Source organism: Pleurodeles waltl, chromosome 12 (assembly GCF_031143425.1).
Source record: "Pleurodeles waltl isolate 20211129_DDA chromosome 12, aPleWal1.hap1.20221129, whole genome shotgun sequence".
NCBI lineage: Eukaryota > Metazoa > Chordata > Amphibia > Caudata > Salamandridae > Pleurodeles > Pleurodeles waltl.
This window is the reverse complement of record NC_090451.1, coordinates 60,672,796-60,692,806: the sequence shown is the minus strand read 5'-3', so window position 1 is coordinate 60,692,806 and position 20,011 is coordinate 60,672,796. Positions and strand designations below refer to the sequence as shown.

At 46.5% G+C, this 20,011-nt stretch overlaps 1 protein-coding gene across 7 annotated transcripts in view; it reads right to left on the bottom strand.

The window, feature by feature from the left end:
* The window catches only part of PTPRS (protein tyrosine phosphatase receptor type S), a 542,831-nt gene that overhangs the window by 194,834 nt on the left and 327,986 nt on the right, over positions 1 to 20,011 (bottom strand). For 5 of the 7 annotated variants that reach the window (XM_069215972.1, XM_069215973.1, XM_069215971.1 and 2 more), the window contains exons 12-13: positions 9,812 to 10,005; positions 7,093 to 7,210 (exon numbers count right to left, since the gene is read on the bottom strand). The exons of the other annotated variants lie outside the window; for them this stretch is intronic. In XM_069215972.1, the coding sequence (XP_069072073.1) occupies positions 7,093 to 7,210; positions 9,812 to 10,005 (312 nt within the window). The remainder of the gene's footprint in view (positions 1 to 7,092; positions 7,211 to 9,811; positions 10,006 to 20,011) is intronic. 7 annotated transcript variants of the gene reach the window in all.

The following is a 20,011-nucleotide window of genomic DNA, read 5'->3' as shown; positions in this document are numbered from 1 at the left end:
ATCCCCAACCAGTGTATGAATTCACATATCTCCCTCACCCAATAAAAGTGAAACCCAACTCGTTAACTTAATCTTCCGCACTGAAACTGGAGTAAATGCATGGCAAAGTTTGCTTAAGAGCGCAAGACTATTCTTGATAAACAAAAAAAAGCTACCAACCTTGGGTTCCAGAGCAGCGTGCTGCCTGGTCCAAAGCGCTACAATACCTTGTCAGTGGTAGTAAGTGCTATGTAAAAGCAATTACAATACAATAGAGAACCCAGACTAATGCTAGTACCATACTACTCAGTGGTTGGGAGGACGACTGTAGTTTACAGAAGCTGCATAATAATTCTCTTTAACTACTCTTACATTCAAGTGAGACAAAACTGCGAGGTGTCATATCCATCACCTCCCACTGTAGCAGTCCTACACAAATAAACCACCCATCACCAATTGAGCGGGCATGGAAAAACTGAAGAGATCTGACACATGCTGCTGGCCAACCGAGGATTTCAATTTAGTTCACTACTGCAGGTCCCAAAAAATCTACATTGTACGATTGCTTCTTGAGATCTTTGTAGGAAGTTGGCTCTGTATGTGCTATTTCAAAGTAAGGAATAGCATGCACAGAGTCCAAGGGTTCCCCTTAGAGGTAAAATAGTGGTAAAAAGAGATAATACTAATGCTCTATTTTGTGGTAGTGTGGTCGAGCACTAGGCTTATCCAAGGAGTAGTGTTAAGCATTTGTTGTACATACACATAGACAATAAATGAGGTACACACACTCAGAGACAAATCCAGCCAATAGGTTTTGTTATAGAAAAATATCTTTTCTTAGTTTATTTTAAGAACCACAGGTTCAAATTTAACATGTAATATCTTGTTTGAAAGGTATTGCAGGTAAGTACATTAGGAACTTTGAATTCACAAATAGCTATTTCAAAAGTGGACACTTAGTGCAATTTTCACAGTTCCTGGGGGAGGTAAGTTTTTTGTTAGTTTTACCAGGTAAGTAAGACACTTACAGGGTTCAGTTCTTGGTCCAAGGTAGCCCACCGTTGGGGGTTCAGAGCAACCCCAAAGTCACCACACCAGCAGCTCAGGGCCGGTCAGGTGCAGAGTTCAAAGTGGTGCCCAAAACGCATAGGCTAGAATGAGAAGGGGGTGCCCCGGTTCCGGTCTGCTTGCAGGTAAGTACCCGCGTCTTCGGAGGGCAGCCCAGGGGGGTTTTGTAGGGCACCGGGGGGGACACAAGCCCACACAGAAATTTCACCCTCAGCAGCGCGGGGGCGGCCGGGTGCAGTGTAGAAACAAGCGTCGGGTATGCAATGTTAGTCTATGAGAGATCAACGGATCTCTTCAGCGCTTCAGGCAGGCAAGGGGGGGCTTCCTCGGGGAAACCTCCACTTGGGCAAGGGAGAGGGACTCCTGGGGGTCACTTCTCCAGTGAAAGTCCGGTCCTTCAGGTCCTGGGGGCTGCGGGTGCAGGGTCTTTTCCAGGCGTCGGGACTTAGGTTTCAGAGAGTCGCGGTCAGGGGAAGCCTCGGGATTCCCTCTGCAGGCGGCGCTGTGGGGGCTCAGGGGGGACAGGTTTTGGTACTCACAGTCGTAGAGTAGTCCGGGGGTCCTCCCTGAGGTGTTGGTTCTCCACCAGCCGAGTCGGGGTCGCCGGGTGCAGTGTTGCAAGTCTCACGCGTCTTGCGGGGAGATTGCAGGGTTCTTTAAAAGCTGCTCCTTTGGATAAAGTTGCAGTCTTTTTGGAGCAGGTCCGCTGTCCTCGGGAGTTTCTTGTCGTCGTCGAAGCAGGGCAGTCCTCAGAGGATTCAGAGGTCGCTGGTCCCTTTGGAAGGCGTCGCTGGAGCAGAGTTCTTTGGAAGGCAGGAGACAGGCCGGTGAGTTTCTGGAGCCAAGGCAGTTGTTGTCTTCTGGTCTTCCTCTGCAGGGGTTTTCAGCTAGGCAGTCCTTCTTCTTGTTGTTGCAGGAATCTAATTTCTAGGTTCAGGGAGAGCCCTTAAATACTAAATTTAAGGGCGTGTTTAGGTCTGGGGGGTTAGTAGCCAATGGCTACTAGCCCTGAGGGTGAGTACACCCTCTTTGTGCCTCCTCCCAAGGGGAGGGGGTCACATCCCTAATCCTATTGGGGGAATCCTCCATCTGCAAGATGGAGGATTTCTAAAAGTTAGAGTCACCTCAGCTCAGGACACCTTAGGGGCTGTCCTGACTGGCCAGTGACTCCTCCTTGTTATTCTCATTATTTTCTCCGGCCTTGCCGCCAAAAGTGGGGGCCGGGGCCGGAGGGGGCGGGCAACTCCACTAGCTGGAGTGTCCTGCGGTGCTGTGACAAAGGGGTGAGCCTTTGAGGCTCACCGCCAGGTGTTACAGCTCCTACCTGGGGGAGGTGTTAGCATCTCCACCCAGTGCAGGCTTTGTTACTGGCCTCAGAGTGACAAAGGCACTCTCCCCATGGGGCCAGCAACATGTCTCTAGTGTGGCAGGCTGCTGGAACCAGTCAGCCTACACAGATAGTCGGTTAAGTTTCAGGGGGCACCTCTAAGGTGCCCTCTGTGGTGTATTTTACAATAAAATGTACACTGGCATCAGTGTGCATTTATTGTGCTGAGAAGTTTGATACCAAACTTCCCAGTTTTCAGTGTAGCCATTATGGGGCTGTGGAGTTCGTGTAAAACAGACTCCCAGACCATATACTCTTGTGGCTACCCTGCACTTACAATGTCTAAGGTTTTGCTTAGACACTGTAGGGGCACAGTGCTCATGCACTGGTACCCTCACCTATGGTATAGTGCACCCTGCCTTAGGGCTGTAAGGCCTGCTAGAGGGGTGTCTTACCTATACTGCATAGGCAGTGAGAGGCTGGCATGGCACCCTGAGGGGAGTGCCATGTCGACTTACTCAGTTTGTTCTCACTAGCACACACAAGCTGGTAAGCAGTGTGTCTGTGCTGAGGGAGGGGTCTCTTAGGGTGGCATAATACATGCTGCAGCCCTTCGAGACCTTCCCTGTCATCAGGGCCCTTGGTACCAGAGGTACCAGTTACAAGGGACTTATCTGGATGCCAGGGTGTGCCAATTGTGGAATCAAAAGTACAGGTTAGGGAAAGAACACTGGTGCTGGGGCCTGGTTAGCAGGCCTCAGCACACTTTCAATTCAAAACATAGCATCAGCAAAGGCAAAAAGTCAGGGGGTAACCATGCCAAGGAGGCATTTCCTTACAATCTTGCAATAACAATCAGCTATGACAAAGATCTAACACTCTTCCTACCCACCTGCGTCAGACCAAAGACCTCCTTACCTTCAGGAAACTTCTTAAGACCTGGCTGTTCGGGCAGTAGCAGCAAACCACCCCTCCTCACCCTCCTCCCGCCAAGCGCCTTGAGACCCTCACGGGTAAGTAGTGCCCTTTACAAATTCCTGATTGAATGCTTGATTGGGATGGTATTAACAAAAAGCACCCCAGCACATCTCCCCACCATTTCTCCCTTTAGCTCCCTTTAGCCTATGCCTATGCCTATGCCGTTTATTTTAACAAATATCTCACAATGGACCCAGTGCAGTTATCAGCTAAGTGGACTAAGAACATAAGAGAACATTTTAAATATCATAAAGGGACCTGTAGAGCTGCTCAAAGCTGCCAGCTTACTGAAAACCATAAACTGTGCACCTGTCTCTCACACTTCTTCATCCATCACACTGCAAAGCGCTGCGTTCTATAACAGAATAACTGTCATGCGTGATAACGGTGGTCATCACGCATGACATGGAAACACTTTCCACATAGAACTAAAACAAAGACAGCACATTTACAATCACAAATTCAAAATGGTGTTGAGTGCTACTTATGTAGACAATCACTTCAGCCCCCCAAATAGGGGTAGAAAGCGCTATATATATATATATATATGTTGCAGTACAATATTATGAGGGTGTTTGTGAAATTCTTGTTGTAGTCCATTGATAGATTACATCAGTTTGCTTGTAATCATGCCTGTCTCTTCCTTTATTTTATTTACAAAGTGGTGGTACAACTCTTTACTTGATCACTGTGGGTATAGGCTCTTCTGTTGGCCTATCAGGAGTGGATCTTGCTGAATCCAGGTGTTTGCTGTTCTTTTTGCCTCTTGGGCTCTTTTAAGGCAACATGTTGTTTATGGAGGCGTCTCTGTGCCCCCTATTGGCTGCCATATTGATGTCTATGGTCAACGTCCAGCTCAGAGGAGTCCTCACTCAGAGTAATTCACTAATTGTGACGTGTTAACAGTGTTCACCCCTACTCTACTTCTTACTGTGTCCACCATGTAGGGTTCTTCTGATTTTTTGTACTTGTGTCCCTGCAGGGAGGGGCTGTGTTCTGATTGCATTTAAATTAACACAGTAGGTTGGTCTAGTGTAGTTGACCCAAGGTGGGACTCCAAGTGTGGGCTGTCGGGTGCCTGGTTTGTGTCAGCTCTTTCAGGTTGAGATGCTGTATGCCCTTGCAGTGTAAGGAGCAGGGGTCTCCGTTTCCAGATAATAAGCCATCCCTCGGCAAATGTCTCATGTGAATTCTGTGCAGTCCAGTGTATCTAAGCCTGCTGACTAGTGGCAATAACCCTGTTTGTTTCAGTCTTCTTCCTGGCTCATACCAGTTACCAAAACTAGTGAGGCCAATGAGTTGGGAGTGTGTGGGCCACAGGTTGGGAGGGCCCAGCATCTGTAGAACAGTATGCGGGCATCTGATGACCCAGGGCTGCGCCACTACTTATCTTCACCTTGACTGGGTCTTATGTGGGCCACCTGGAGATTCGGAAATAGTCTACCTCTTTTCTTCAGAATGTGTCACACACTGTTTCACCATCCTCTGAGATTGTCACCCCTCTCCTGTGCCAGCTTCATGTGATCTGTTCTCCACTGTGCCTAGAGTCGGACCGAGGGTTAGGTTTTGTCCTACAGGTCACGGCGGTCCATTAACTGGCAGCATTCAATCCAATCTCTGCTGCTTAGTCTTGGTTGGGCCTTCCATTTTTTAGTGTAAATCTCACATCACAGATATCCAAAATGGCAGCTGCTGCTTAAGTCCAGTCCACGTTGCTGGGTTTGTCTTCAATTTGTTCCAGCTAGGAGGCATGCCAGATCATCGGGCTCTCACCTGGCCTGTCCTGATGTCCCTCATCAACTCTCAGTGTAGGCTGAAGATCTAGAGGGCACTCATGTATGCTTATTTCGGTGGGTGCCTTGGCTATCTACTGTATTGATAGGGTCGCACAGGGTCAGATTAAAAGCGATTGTTCCTCAATCAAGAATAACCATAATCGAGTGTCTAAAAGTGATACTGACTTACCACACCCCATGTCCACCAATGAGATATCCATTGCACATACAGAGTCAGTTTTATGGACTTAAGATCTGGTTCCTTACATATAACAGAGCACACTTTATTCTGAGCTCCCTTTTACCAAAGATTTTTTTCAGATTAAGGTTGAGACTGCCGGGTTGGTATCCGTTTAACCCGGCGGGGCAGACTAGCCGAAAGCTGAAGCATGTCACGACAATGTGGGTGAGGCCTTTCTGTCAATAAACAACGGATGTTTTTGGAATAAAAGTAGAGAACAAGAGTATTTAAGGTTTGAGACTCCTTAGTTATCATGTGTAGATCATGGGTTTACCCTACTTTTGTGTGGTGTTGGTATAAGAGTTGGAGGTTGTGGGGCAATAGATTAGTTCTCCTACTTCTCTTTTTGTGATTTTGAGAAGTACAATCAACCAGAACTTTTCTACCTAGTAGAGCACAAAGATCATATTAAGATATTAGAGAAAAATCAGCAGTATTCAAACAACAGCCTTCACAAATTTGACAGGAACCGACACTCTCAGTGGCTGAAGAGTTTGAGGTGAAAACATAAGGGGATGCTACACATTACACTGTTATCATTGGTAAATGCCTTACATTTGTCCCTCCTTGGGGCAGATTTGTTACCGCCTTAGCCATCGTCCCTGTTACATGGATATTTGCACTTTTGTCGATATGTTTGACTGCAAACAAACTTCTTTTTCCTTTTGTGTCTCTCCTTCGCGCTTATGCTCATGGCGGCCATGGCACTTTGAATCGACTCGCTTATGTCAACTGTTTTACTTTTTATTTTCAATTTATGTGGCAAGAAAAGTCCAGTTAAGAGTGTACAACTCTCATAGCTCTTACTCAACAAACCCAAGACCCATTGCATTGCAAATGCTTGTTTTTTTAAACAGGTATTTCTCCAGGTGAGGCTGTCCTTAAAAAAAAAAAAAAAAAAAAAAAAAACATCTCACTGTATTTTGAATGGAGTAACATCTCTGTATTTTCGGTGCTCAAAGAATTTGGAAATATTTGATGGAACAAACAATTGAAAACTTCAAGGTAAGGAGTGTATCCTCATACCTCCTGAAATCTGCATCAGTTTTAATTCCCTAAGAATGTATGAAAGATGGCCCTCACCCTTAGTCTACTATATCTGTTAAAATGGGCTGTGCATAAACATACCTATAATACCTGTATTAAACCTTACCCTGGAGCGGAGAATTATTAACAAAATCAGTTCCAGTACATTAATCCAGTCTGAAACTTTGTTGGGGACTATGCTCTTCACACTCTGATGAAGTGAGATGAAATCTGTTTGTTTAATCATCTATTTTCCTCTTCTTGTCTGCAATTTGTAGAGGTTTTTTTAAATCCCCTGCTGGACAAAGCAGGGATAAAAAAAAAATATATATAACTCTTAAGGTCCAGTAAGAAGACGCTATACATTGCTACATCGTAGATCAGGAATGTCCTAGTTATGGACAGTCGTGGTAGCAAAGGAGACACTGACTGACATTTACATTTCAGAAGTGGAGAATTAATGATATGGAATATTAAAGAGTAAGGATGACAAGGCTTTGGTCGTTACAGAGGTAACACCTGTTGTGAGTTTATATTTTGTTAGTGAGGGACTGTGATCATATTGATAACTTTGACTATTTTGTGTGACAAAGTGAGTAGTTTGGAGTTCTATCTCTAGGTATAGATTATATGAGTTTCCTGTTGACACTTCACCATCCTTGGCTTGACGTAATCTCTGGTATATCAACTCCTCTTACCTGCACCTTTGGTCACAACCACTTTTGGTTTGCTGCGGGCGCCATCCCCTTTCATTGTGTAGGCAGCTACAGTGATGGAGTACGTGGTTTCCGGCTGCAACCCAGAGATGACCATTTCCTGATTATAAGAGAGAGAACAGCAAGTCACTCCAGGGTTTTAACTTGACAAACTTCAGGACAAGTGTCACACTGATTAAAGCAGCACTGGCACATCCTAAAAGTGGTGCCACCACAACAAGACTGGTCGGCTTGCACTAATAACTTTAAAAGACAGACTTTTTTGTTGTTGCGGGCAACAAGATGGTCACACACTAGATCTCTAGTGATGGCATAAGTGACAGGTACACTGCAAATGGGATATTTATACATGCACTGACAGAGCCACTGCAGTCTCTAGAATCTTTCAAGTGACCCTTCGAGGGCCTATTGGAGGTATCGATAGACCTCATATATACAAGCTGATCTAACAAGATGGATTCCTCTTCTACACACCTCTGGATTCTTGTAAGCCCTACAGGTCTCTAGAAGTTGTATGGGTCTTCTGAAGGCCCTGTGGTCCTATTGAAGAAAACATGGATCTGTTGTAGCCTACTGGGTCTCTCTGAGCCCCTGGGGATTTCTCGCTAGCCCCATTCTTATTTTACAAGTACCATGGCCATGTCCATCCATTATTCTTTTGAAAGCTTACAGTATTTCTGGTAGGAGCCAAGGTTATCTTAAAAACATTAGGGATCACATCCACCCACCAATAAAAAACACACATACACACACACACACACACACAGGATCACATATGGTAGAATAACTTTCTAGTAAACATACGTGCAACATGCATGTTAACACATGCTGTAAACCCATGCATCTTCTAGAGACACACTATGGTTAAGTTATTCCAAAGTGTGTCAGTGCTGCCCATTCATGGTCAGGAGGTGAGGAATTAAAGGTGTTGTATTGGACAGACCCTTTTTCAAGCATACGCCAAGCTGTATAAATACAATGTCATGTCCACAATAGTAACAGTGAATTCAAATGCTGGCTAGGGCTCGTACCATTCATTTTTAGTAACGGGGTCCACCCCTGCTTAAATTAGGCAAAACTGACGGTTCCAGTGTAAGAAACACTTGTATGACTGGTTGATACCACAATTTTAACACTGCACTGAATTTGCACAATTAGCTACAATAAGATACAAATACATCATGACATGAATGCTGATTGATCTTCAAAGGATTGTCAGAGAACCCTTGGACAGTGATAGACACCCAGAAACACTACATGGACAAAATTTAATCAAATACTTAACAGAATGAGAGCTGGTATGGTTCCATACAGATGAGGTAAGGACAGGGGTATTGTTCACTGAGATCCAGTAAGCCCATACTCACAAAGCACTGACAGGGAAAAGCTCATATTGAGCAGTCATTGTCCAGCATGGGCAGAGGTACCACTTCCAGTGACCAAATATAGGCAATATATAATCATTAAAGAGCCACAGTGGGCATGGACCCTGCCCTTAGAGATCCAAAGTGGACAGAGAAACAGCTTATAGAAAGTAAGCATGGGCAGTGATACAACAATCAAAGACCCAATATATGCAGTGATATAGCCATAGATCCAACTAAGATAGGACTACAGAACATGAGGATTAGACATGGGCATGGATATGAAACACAAAAACCTAACATGTTAAGGGATGAAATCAAGAAAGGCTGATTACAAATATGGAGAACATCCTTACACCCTAGAAATAGACAGGCAGTGTTGCAATTCATGAGGCATTTCCGAGTTGCCTAACCAAACTTTGCACTGCTTAGTGTGATAGCAGATTTGGAAAGCACTGGATTTCAGAATTCCATAGTTACTAATGAATCTGAATTGTACAGTTCTGCTGTGGTTTTGGTCAACTGCTGCTATAGTGCATGTTGGACTTGGAACAAAGGTAATTTCAGAATTTTACTGAAACCCATATTTGAAATGCTACCATTGGTTCCAAAATCACACATTCTAGACCTTCTGCTTATCTCGAGTGTCTGCAGAAACGTGGGAAATATCTGGACCCATCAAGTCAAGATGACAGGTGCTAGGGTGGGGGGTGTTAAAGGTTCTTAACATGGGGTGTTCACCACAGCCTTAACCTTGCTGCTCAAACCAAATCTACCATACAACGCACCCATACCCAGGACAATAAGAATAAACACATCAATCCACAACACGCCATGCACTGCACACTGCAAATTGGACAACTCAAGGCATGGGGGGACACATGCTCCCAGGAAAGGGGGGGGGGGAAATCAAGGAATTCTGAACAAAACTAGGACAAGATTGAGACAGGGATGGGAAAGGAAGCAGGTGAGAGTTTGTTTGCAGCATTCAGCATGTTACTTACATATTCTGTTGTGTCATCCGTTTCCCACTGTGAGGAAACATGCGGAAAGCACAGAAGTTAAAGGAAAGAAAAGAAAAAGAGGCAGCATAAGGGTAAGGAGTCTGGTAACTTCCAAAGGGGTGACTGAAAAGAAGAGTAGTGGGCAGAAAATGTAGAATGAGTGGACTGTCTACACCCCTATCCTGCGGCCTTCCAATTAGCCGACATGTAAGACTGGCTAAGTTTTAGGAGAAAGTACAGAGAAGTTCAAAGCTGCTATTTGCATTAATTCCACCTCACTGATCCCTAGATGGCTTATCAGCCTACCTCTGCCATTTGGATGAACACACTCACCTGGGCATCAGCCAGCATCACATCTTTGATCTGGGGCAGCCCTCTGGCTTCTCCATTCTCCATCCTGACATAGTGCACTTGGTAGCCGCGGATCTGTCCATGTTGACGATTCTGGATGGGTGAGCGCCAGAATACTACAATGGCGGTGGAGTTCAGAACTTCCACCTCCACCTTCCTGGGTGGGGCACTGGGTACTGGATAAATAAGAACAATAAGTATTATTGAAAACCTGCACGTCTGTGTCCCCAGCAATCCCCTCACTGATATACAGGACAAATGGGAGTCTTAATCAAGGCAATCCTCGCAAAGATTAGGAAAGGCAGTTTGGATAGGCAGTAATCTAGTTTGAACAGATAGAAACCAATTCAATTAGAATTAACAGAAAACAAATTACAATGAATATGAACCAACCCAATTTCTAATGAGTGGAATTCTTCCCTAAAAAGAAAAAGAAACCATCCTGTTACAGTGTTTGGGAACCAATCCCATTAGTGCATGGGAACTAACCTACTTACAATTGATGGGAATCCAGCCAGTAAATCAATAGGCACAATCTAATTACAGTGGATGGGGCATAACCAACTGTCATAAATGAGAAATTATCATGTTACCATGGACCTGGACCAAACCAGTGACAAGAACCAATCCAGTGCTAATGGAGTGAAAGGAACCAATGCTGTGACACTGGATGTGAACTAATCATGTTCCCATGTACGAGAGCCATTCGAGCTACAGTGGGTCACAAAAAACCCAGTTACAACGAATCAGGACCAATTCAATGGATTCAATTCAGCTTTAATAAATGGATGCCAACCCACATTCAAAATATGGGCACAAGCCCAGTTACAATTGCTAGGCATCAAGCTCATTTACAATGGACAGGAACCAATCAAATACCAATGCATGAGCATCAGTCAGACTTCCGTTGATATAATCCAGTCCACCTTGAATTGACAGGCAAACATAAAATTATAATGGAGGGTGCCAGTGAAATGACAGTGGATGGTAAACAACTTGCGTACAATGCAGGATAGCGAATCCAATGGCAATAAATAGGAATAATTCAAGTTTCAGTGGAGACCCAATCTTGTTCCAGCGTATGAGAACCAATCTAGTTACGCTATATGTATAACATTATTGAGTTAATTCATCAACAGATAATAACCCCCCCCCCCTCACAATGAATAAGAACACATTTAATGACAACACACAGCAACCAATCCAGCGGCAGCGAGTAAGAGCTAATCTTTTCACAGTTGACAGGCAGCAATCCAATTGCAGTTGATCAAACCAAACTATTGGCAACTGACATGAATATATTCATAAACCAATGGATGGTAGCAGACCACATTACTTTGAATTAAACAGATTATTTCAAAAGGGGTGCAAACCATCCCAGTTTTAATGGATGAGAAACAAGCTGGCACCCTTAAACCAGGGGCAGTTAAATGAACTTTGGCAATTCTCCCAGCTCTAGCCAACAGTCCTCCCCGAAAAGTCACCGGCGCTCTGTCTGCAGAGGCTACGATCATCTGTAAGATCATCAACCCATAGGTAGTACATTAGTAGTCATATTCTGACCCCCTACATATTACATGCTTCTTTAGTAGTGTTGACTAGGAGAAGGCATTATTCAGGTACTGCATGGCTGCACATCTTGCAGGGGCTCACTCTCCAATTAGATATTAAGACAGTATTTGTTATGCAGAACTACTACATAGTTGTATGTAGCCCAGGACACTCTGAACTTAACTTCAACACTACACATCACTAGATGGTCTGGTTAGTTTTACTGCTAGAACTGGCTTCTGGGTTTCACTGTGGGCAGTACCCACCTCACCATCTTGTGTGAATGCTACTACAGCTACACTTCCATCCTTCATCAGCATGTACTGCAGTAAAGTCATACGGTGCTTGCTTTATGGCAGAGGCGAAGGGAGCCATGTCAGTGAGGTTCCCAGCTGCAGTATCCTGGTAGGAGCACTGCAACGAGCAATGTCTAGGATTTACTGCCCGGGTATAATTGAGCAACAGACTCCAAGTGTTGGAGACTGAGAAAACAAGGGCTCACACTTCAAGGTTTTCCACTTCCGGATTTGGAGTGCATCTCTCTTTCAAAAAACCTATGTTGAATCTTGAAACTGAAAAGTAGGTGTAAGGAAATGCCTCCTTGGCATGGTTGCCCCCTGACTTTTTGCCTTTGCTGATGCTATGTTTACAATTGAAAGTGTGCTGAGGCCTGCTAACCAGGCCCCAGCACCAGTGTTCTTTCCCTAACCTGTACTTTTGTATCCACAATTGGCAGAGCCTGGCATCCAGATAAGTCCCTTGTAACTGGTACTTCTAGTACCAAGGGCCCTGATGCCAAGGAAGGTCTCTAAGGGCTGCAGCATGTCTTATGCCACCCTGGAGACCTCTCACTCAGCACAGACACACTGCTTGCCAGCTTGTGTGTGCTAGTGAGGACAAAACGAGTAAGTCGACATGGCACTCCCCTCAGGGTGCCATGCCAGCCTCTCACTGCCTATGCAGTATAGGTAAGACACCCCTCTAGCAGGCCTTGCAGCCCTAAGGCAGGGTGCACTATACCATAGGTGAGGGTACCAGTGCATGAGCATGGTACCCCTACAGTGTCTAAACAAAACCTTAGACATTGTAAGTGCAGGGTAGCTATAAGAGTATATGGTCTGGGAGTCTGTCAAACACGAACTCCACAGCACCATAATGGCTACACTGAAAACTGGGAAGTTTGGTATCAAACTTCTCAGCACAATAAATGCACACTGATGCCAGTGTACATTTTATTGCAAAATACACCCCAGAGGGCACCTTAGAGGTGCCCCCTGAAACTTAACCGACTGTCTGTGTAGGCTGACTAGTTCCAGCAGCCTGCCACACCAGAGACATGTTGCTGGCCCCATGGGGAGAGTGCCTTTGTCACTCTGAGGCCAGTAACAAAGCCTGCACTGGGTGGAGATGCTAACACCTCCCCCAGGCAGGAGCTGTAACACCTGGCGGTGAGCCTCAAAGGCTCACCCCTTTGTCACAGCCCAGCAGGGCACTCCAGCTTAGTGGAGTTGCCCGCCCCCTCCGGCCACGGCCCCCACTTTTGGCGGCAAGGCTGGAGGGAACAAAGAAAGCAACAAGGAGGAGTCACTGGCCAGTCAGGACAGCCCCTAAGGTGTCCTGTGCTGAGGTGACTCTGACTTTTAGAAATCCTCCATCTTGCAGATGGAGGATTCCCCCAATAGGGTTAGGATTGTGACCCCCTCCCCTTGGGAGGAGGCACAAAGAGGGTGTACCCACCCTCAGGGCTAGTAGCCATTGGCTACTAACCCCCCAGACCTAAACACGCCCTTAAATTTAGTATTTAAGGGCTACCCTGAACCCTAGAAAATTAGATTCCTGCAACTACAAGAAGAAGGACTGCCTAGCTGAAAACCCCTGCAGAGGAAGACCAGAAGACGACACCTGCCTTGGCTCCAGAAACTCACCGGCCTGTCTCCTGCCTTCCAAAGATCCTGCTCCAGCGACGCCTTCCAAAGGGACCAGCGACCTCGACATCCTCTGAGGACTGCCCCTGCTTCGAAAAGACAAGAAACTCCCGAGGACAGCGGACCTGCTCCAAGAAAGGCTGCAACTTCGTTTCCAGCAGCCTTGAAAGAACCCTGCAAGCTCCCCGCAAGAAGCGTGAGACTTGCAACACTGCACCCGGCGACCCCGACTCGGCTGGTGGAGATCCGACACCTCAGGAGGGACCCCAGGACTACTCTGATACTGTGAGTACCAAAACCTGTCCCCCCTGAGCCCCCACAGCGCCGCCTGCAGAGGGAATCCTGAGGCTTCCCCTGACCGCGACTCTTTGAATCCAAAGTCCCGACGCCTGGGAGAGACCCTGCACCCGCAGCCCCCAGGACCTGAAGGACCGGACTTTCACTGGAGAAGTGACCCCCAGGAGTCCCTATCCCTTGCCCAAGTGGAGGTTTCCCCGAGGAAGCCCCCCCTTGCCTGCCTGCAGCGCTGAAGAGATCCCTTGATCTCTCATTGACTAACATTGCGAACCCGACGCTTGTTTCTACACTGCACCCGGCCGCCCCCGCGCTGCTGAGGGTGAAATTTCTGTGTGGGCTTGTGTCCCCCCCGGTGCCCTACAAAACCCCTCTGGTCTGCCCTCCGAAGACGCGGGTACTTATCTGCAAGCAGACCAGAACCGGGGCACCCCCTTCTCTCCATTCTAGCCTATGTGTTTTGGGCACCACTTTGAACTCTGCACCTGACCGGCCCTGAGCTGCTGGTGTGGTGACTTTGGGGTTGCTCTGAACCCCCAACGGTGGGCTACCTTGGACCAAGAACTGAACCCTGTAAGTGTCCTACTTACCTGGTAAAACTAACAAAAACTTACCTCCCCCAGGAACTGTGAAAATTGCACTAAGTGTCCACTTTTAAAGTAGCTATTTGTCAATAACTTGAAAAGTATACATGCAATTGAAATGATTCAAAGTTCCTAATGTACTTACCTGCAATACCTTTCAAACAAGATATTACATGTTAAATTTGAACCTGTGGTTCTTAAAATAAACTAAGAAAAGATATTTTTCTATACGAAAACCTATTGGCTGGATTTGTCTCTGAGTGTGTGTACCTCACTTATTGTCTAGGTGTATGTACAACAAATGCTTAACACTACTCCTTGGATAAGCCTACTGCTCGACCACACTACCACAAAATAGAGCATTAGTATTATCTCTTTTTACCACTATTTTACCTCTAAGGGGAACCCTTGGACTCTGTGCATGCTATTCCTTACTTTGAAATAGCACATACAGAGCCAACTTCCTACATTGGTGGATCAGCGGTGGGGTACAAGACTTTGCATTTGCTGGACTACTCAGCCAATACCTGATCACACGACAAATTCCAAAATTGTCATTAGAAATTGATTTTTGCAATTTGAAAAGTTTTCTAAATTCTTAAAAGACCTGCTAGGGCCTTGTGTTAGATCCTGTTTAGCATTTCTTTTAGAGTTTAAAAGTTTGTAAAAGTTTGAATTAGATTCTAGAACCAGTTGTAGATTCTTAAAAAGTATTCCAACTTTTAGAAGCAAAATGTCTAGCACAGATGTGACTGTGGTGGAACTCGACACCACACCTTACCTCCATCTTAAGATGAGGGAGCTAAGGTCACTCTGTAAAATAAAGAAAATAACAATGGGCCCCAAACCTACCAAAATACAGCTCCAGGAGCTTTTGGCAGAGTTTGAAAAGGCCAACCCCTCTGAGGGTGGCAACTCAGAGGAAGAGGATAGTGACTTGGAGGACAATTCCCCCCTACCAGTCCTATCTAGGGAGAACAGGGTCCCTCAAACCCTGACTCCAAAAATAATAGTCAGAGATGCTGGTTCCCTCACAGGAGAGACCAACACCTCTGAAATCACTGAGGATAACCCCAGTGAAGAGGACATCCAGTTAGCCAGGATGGCCAAAAGATTGGCTTTGGAAAGACAGATCCTAGCCATAGAGAGGGAAAGACAAGAGATGGGCCTAGGACCCATCAATGGTGGCAGCAACATAAATAGGGTCAGAGATTCTCCTGACATGTTGAAAATCCCTAAAGGGATTGTAACTAAATATGAAGATGGTGATGACATCACCAAATGGTTCACAGCTTTTGAGAGGGCTTGTGTAACCAGAAAAGTGAACAGATCTCACTGGGGTGCTCTCCTTTGGGAAATGTTCACAGGAAAGTGTAGGGATAGACTCCTCACACTCTCTGGACAAGATGCAGAATCTTATGACCTCATGAAGGGTACCCTGATTGAGGGCTTTGGATTCTCCACTGAGGAGTATAGGATTAGATTCAGGGTGGCTCAAAAATCCTCGAGCCAGACCTGGGTTGACTTTGTAGACTACTCAGTGAAAACACTAGATGGTTGGATTCAAGGCAGTGGTGTAAGTAATTATGATGGGCTGTACAATTTATTTGTGAAAGAACACCTGTTAAGTAATTGTTTCAATGATAAACTGCATCAGCATCTGGTAGACCTAGGACCAATTTCTCCCCAAGAATTGGGAAAGAAGGCGGACCATTGGGTCAAGACAAGGGTGTCCAAGACTTCAACAGGGGGTGACCAAAAGAAAGGGGTCACAAAGACTCCCCAGGGGAAGAGTGATGAGACAACCAAAACTAAAAATAGTAAAGAGTCTTCTACAGGCCCCCAAAAACCTGCACAGGAGGGTGGGCCCAGAGCCTCTTCACAAAACAATGGGTACAAGGGTAAAAACTTTGATCCCAAAAAGGCCTGGTGTCATAGCTGTAAACAGCATGGACACCAAACTGGAGACAAGGCCTGTCCCAAGAAAGGTTCCACCCCAAACTCCCATCCAGGTAACACTGGTATGGCTAGTCTCCAAGTGGGATCAACAGTGTGCCCAGAGCAAATCAGGGTCCACACTGAAGCTACTCTAGTTTCTGAGGGTGGGGTGGATTTAGCCACACTAGCTGTCTGGCCGCCTAACATGCAAAAATACAGACAGCAACTCTTAATTAATGGGACTAGAATAGAGGGCCTGAGGGATACAGGTGCCAGTGTCACCATGGTGACAGAGAAACTGGTTTCCCCTGGCCAATACCTGACTGGAAAAACTTACACAGTCACCAACGCTGACAATCAGAGAAAAGTACATCCCATGGCAATGGTTACTTTAGAATGGGGAGGGGTCAATGGCCTGAAACAGGTGGTGGTCTCCTCAAATATCCCAGTGGACTGTCTGCTTGGAAATGACCTGGAGTCCTCAGCATGGGCTGAGGTAGAACTAAAAACCCATGCAGCAATGCTGGGTATCCCTGAACTGGTGTGTGTGAAAACAAGAGCACAATGCAAGGCACAGGGTGAACAAGTAGAGCTGGAGTCTGGAAGAATGGCCCAGCCTACCAAGAGAACAGGAAAGTCAGTTGGGAAACCAACTGCAACACAGCAAAAGAAAGGGAACCTCTCTTCTCAGGAAGAAGTTCTGCCCTCTGAGGGAACTGAGCCTTTGGGGCTTGAACCTTATCAGGTTGAGCTCTTAGGCCCAGGGGGACCCTCAAGGGAGGAGCTGTGTAAGGGACAAGAAACCTGTCCCTCTCTTGAAGGCCTTAGGCAGCAAGCTGCTGAAGAGTCCAAGGGCAAGAAAAATGGAACACATAGGGTCTATTGGGAAGATGGACTCCTGTACACTGAGGCCAGAGACCCCAAACCTGGTGCCACTAGGAGAGTGGTAGTGCCTCAGCTGTTTAGAGAGTTCATCCTAACATTGGCCCATGACATTCCCCTTGCTGGACATTTGGGACAAACCAAGACGTGGGAGAGGTTAGTCAACCACTTCTACTGGCCCAATATGTCCAACATGGTTAAGGAGTTTTGCCTCTCCTGCCCCACCTGTCAAGCCAGTGGTAAGACAGGTGGGCACCCAAAGGCCCCCCTCATTCCACTTCCAGTGGTGGGGGTCCCCTTTGAAAGAGTGGGTGTGGACATAGTTGGTCCACTGGAACCTCCCACAGCCTCAGGAAATATGTATATCCTGGTAGTAGTGGATCATGCTACCAGGTATCCTGAAGCTATTCCCCTTAGGTCGACTACTGCCCCTGCAGTAGCCAAGGCCCTCATTGGTATCTTTACCAGAGTGGGTTTCCCTAAGGAGGTGGTATCTGACAGAGGTACCAACTTCATGTCAGCATACCTGAAACATATGTGGAATGAGTGTGGAGTGACTTATAAATTCACTACACCTTACCATCCACAAACTAATGGCTTAGTTGAGAGATTCAACAAGACATTAAAGGGCATGATCATGGGGCTCCCAGAAAAACTCAAAAGGAGATGGGATGTCCTCTTGCCATGTCTGCTTTTCGCTTACAGAGAGGTGCCACAGAAGGGAGTAGGATTCTCACCCTTTGAACTTCTGTTTGGTCATCCTGTAAGAGGACCACTTGCTCTTGTTAAAGAAGGCTGGGAGAGACCTCTCCATGAGCCTAAACAAGACATAGTGGACTATGTACTTGGCCTTCGCTCTAGAATGGCAGAGTACATGGAAAAGGCAACCAAAAACCTTGAGGCCAGCCAACAGCTCCAGAAGTTTTGGTATGACCAAAAGGCTGCACTGGTTGAGTTCCAACCAGGGCAGAAAGTCTGGGTTCTGGAGCCTGTGGCTCCCAGGGCACTCCAGGACAAATGGAGTGGCCCTTACCCAGTACTAGAAAGGAAGAGTCAGGTCACCTACCTGGTGGACCTGGGCACAAGCAGGAGCCCCAAGAGGGTGATCCATGTGAACCGCCTTAAGCTCTTCCATGACAGGGCTGATGTGAATATGTTGATGGTAACAGATGAGGATCAGGAGGCAGAGAGTGAACCTCTCCCTGATCTTCTGTCATCAGACCCAAAAGATGGCACAGTAGATGGAGTGATCTACTCAGACACCCTCTCTGGCCAACAGCAAGCTGATTGTAGGAGAGTCCTACAACAGTTTCCTGAACTCTTCTCCTTAACCCCTGGTCAGACACACCTGTGTACCCATGATGTGGACACAGGAGACAGCATGCCTGTCAAGAACAACATCTTTAGACAATCTGACCATGTTAAGGAAAGCATCAAGGTGGAAGTCCACAAGATGCTGGAATTGGGAGTAATTGAGCGCTCTGACAGCCCCTGGGCTAGCCCAGTGGTCTTAGTCCCCAAACCTCACACCAAAGATGGAAAGAAAGAGATGAGGTTTTGTGTGGACTACAGAGGGCTCAATTCTGTCACCAAGACAGATGCTCATCCAATTCCAAGAGCTGGTGAGCTCATAGATAAATTAGGTGCTGCCAAATTCTTAAGTACCTTTGACTTGACAGCAGGGTACTGGCAAATAAAAATGGCACCTGGAGCAAAAGAGAAAACAGCATTCTCCACACCTGATGGGCATTATCAGTTTACTGTTATGCCCTTTGGTTTAAAGAATGCCCCTGCCACCTTCCAAAGGTTGGTGAATCAAGTCCTTGCTGGCTTGGAGTCCTTTAGCACAGCTTATCTTGATGATATTGCTGTCTTTAGCTCCACCTGGCAGGATCACCTGGTCCACCTGAGGAAGGTTTTGAAGGCTCTGCAATCTGCAGGCCTCTCTATCAAGGCATCCAAATGCCAGATAGGGCAGGGAACTGTGGTTTACTTGGGACACCTTGTAGGTGGAGGCCAAGTTCAGCCACTCCAACCCAAGATCCAGACTATTCTGGACTGGGTAGCTCCAAAAACCCAGACTCAAGTCAGGGCATTCCTTGGCTTGACTGGGTATTACAGGAGGTTTGTGAAGGGATATGGATCCATTGTGACAGCCCTCGCTGAACTCACCTCCAAGAAAATGCCCAAGAAAGTGAACTGGACTGTGGAATGCCAACAGGCCTTTGACACCCTGAAACAAGCAATGTGCTCAGCACCAGTTCTAAAAGCTCCAGATTATTCTAAGCAGTTCATTGTGCAGACTGATGCCTCTGAACATGGGATAGGGGCAGTTTTGTCCCAAACAAATGATGATGGCCTTGACCAGCCTGTTGCTTTCATTAGCAGGAGGTTACTCCCCAGGGAGCAGCGTTGGAGTGCCATTGAGAGGGAGGCCTTTGCTGTGGTTTGGTCCCTGAAGAAGCTGAGACCATACCTCTTTGGGACTCACTTCCTAGTTCAAACTGACCACAGACCTCTCAAATGGCTGATGCAAATGAAAGGTGAAAATCCTAAATTGTTGAGGTGGTCCATCTCCCTACAGGGAATGGACTTTATAGTGGAACACAGACCTGGGACTGCCCATGCCAATGCAGATGGCCTTTCCAGGTTCTTCCACTTAGAAAATGAAGACTCTCTTGGGAAAGGTTAGTCTCATCCTCTTTCGTTTGGGGGGGGTTGTGTAAGGAAATGCCTCCTTGGCATGGTTGCCCCCTGACTTTTTGCCTTTGCTGATGCTATGTTTACAATTGAAAGTGTGCTGAGGCCTGCTAACCAGGCCCCAGCGTTCTTTCCCTAACCTGTACTTTTGTATCCACAATTGGCAGAGCCTGGCATCCAGATAAGTCCCTTGTAACAGGTACTTCTAGTACCAAGGGCCCTGATGCCAAGGAAGGTCTCTAAGGGCTGCAGCATGTCTTATGCCACCCTGGAGACCTCTCACTCAGCACAGACACACTGCTTGCCAG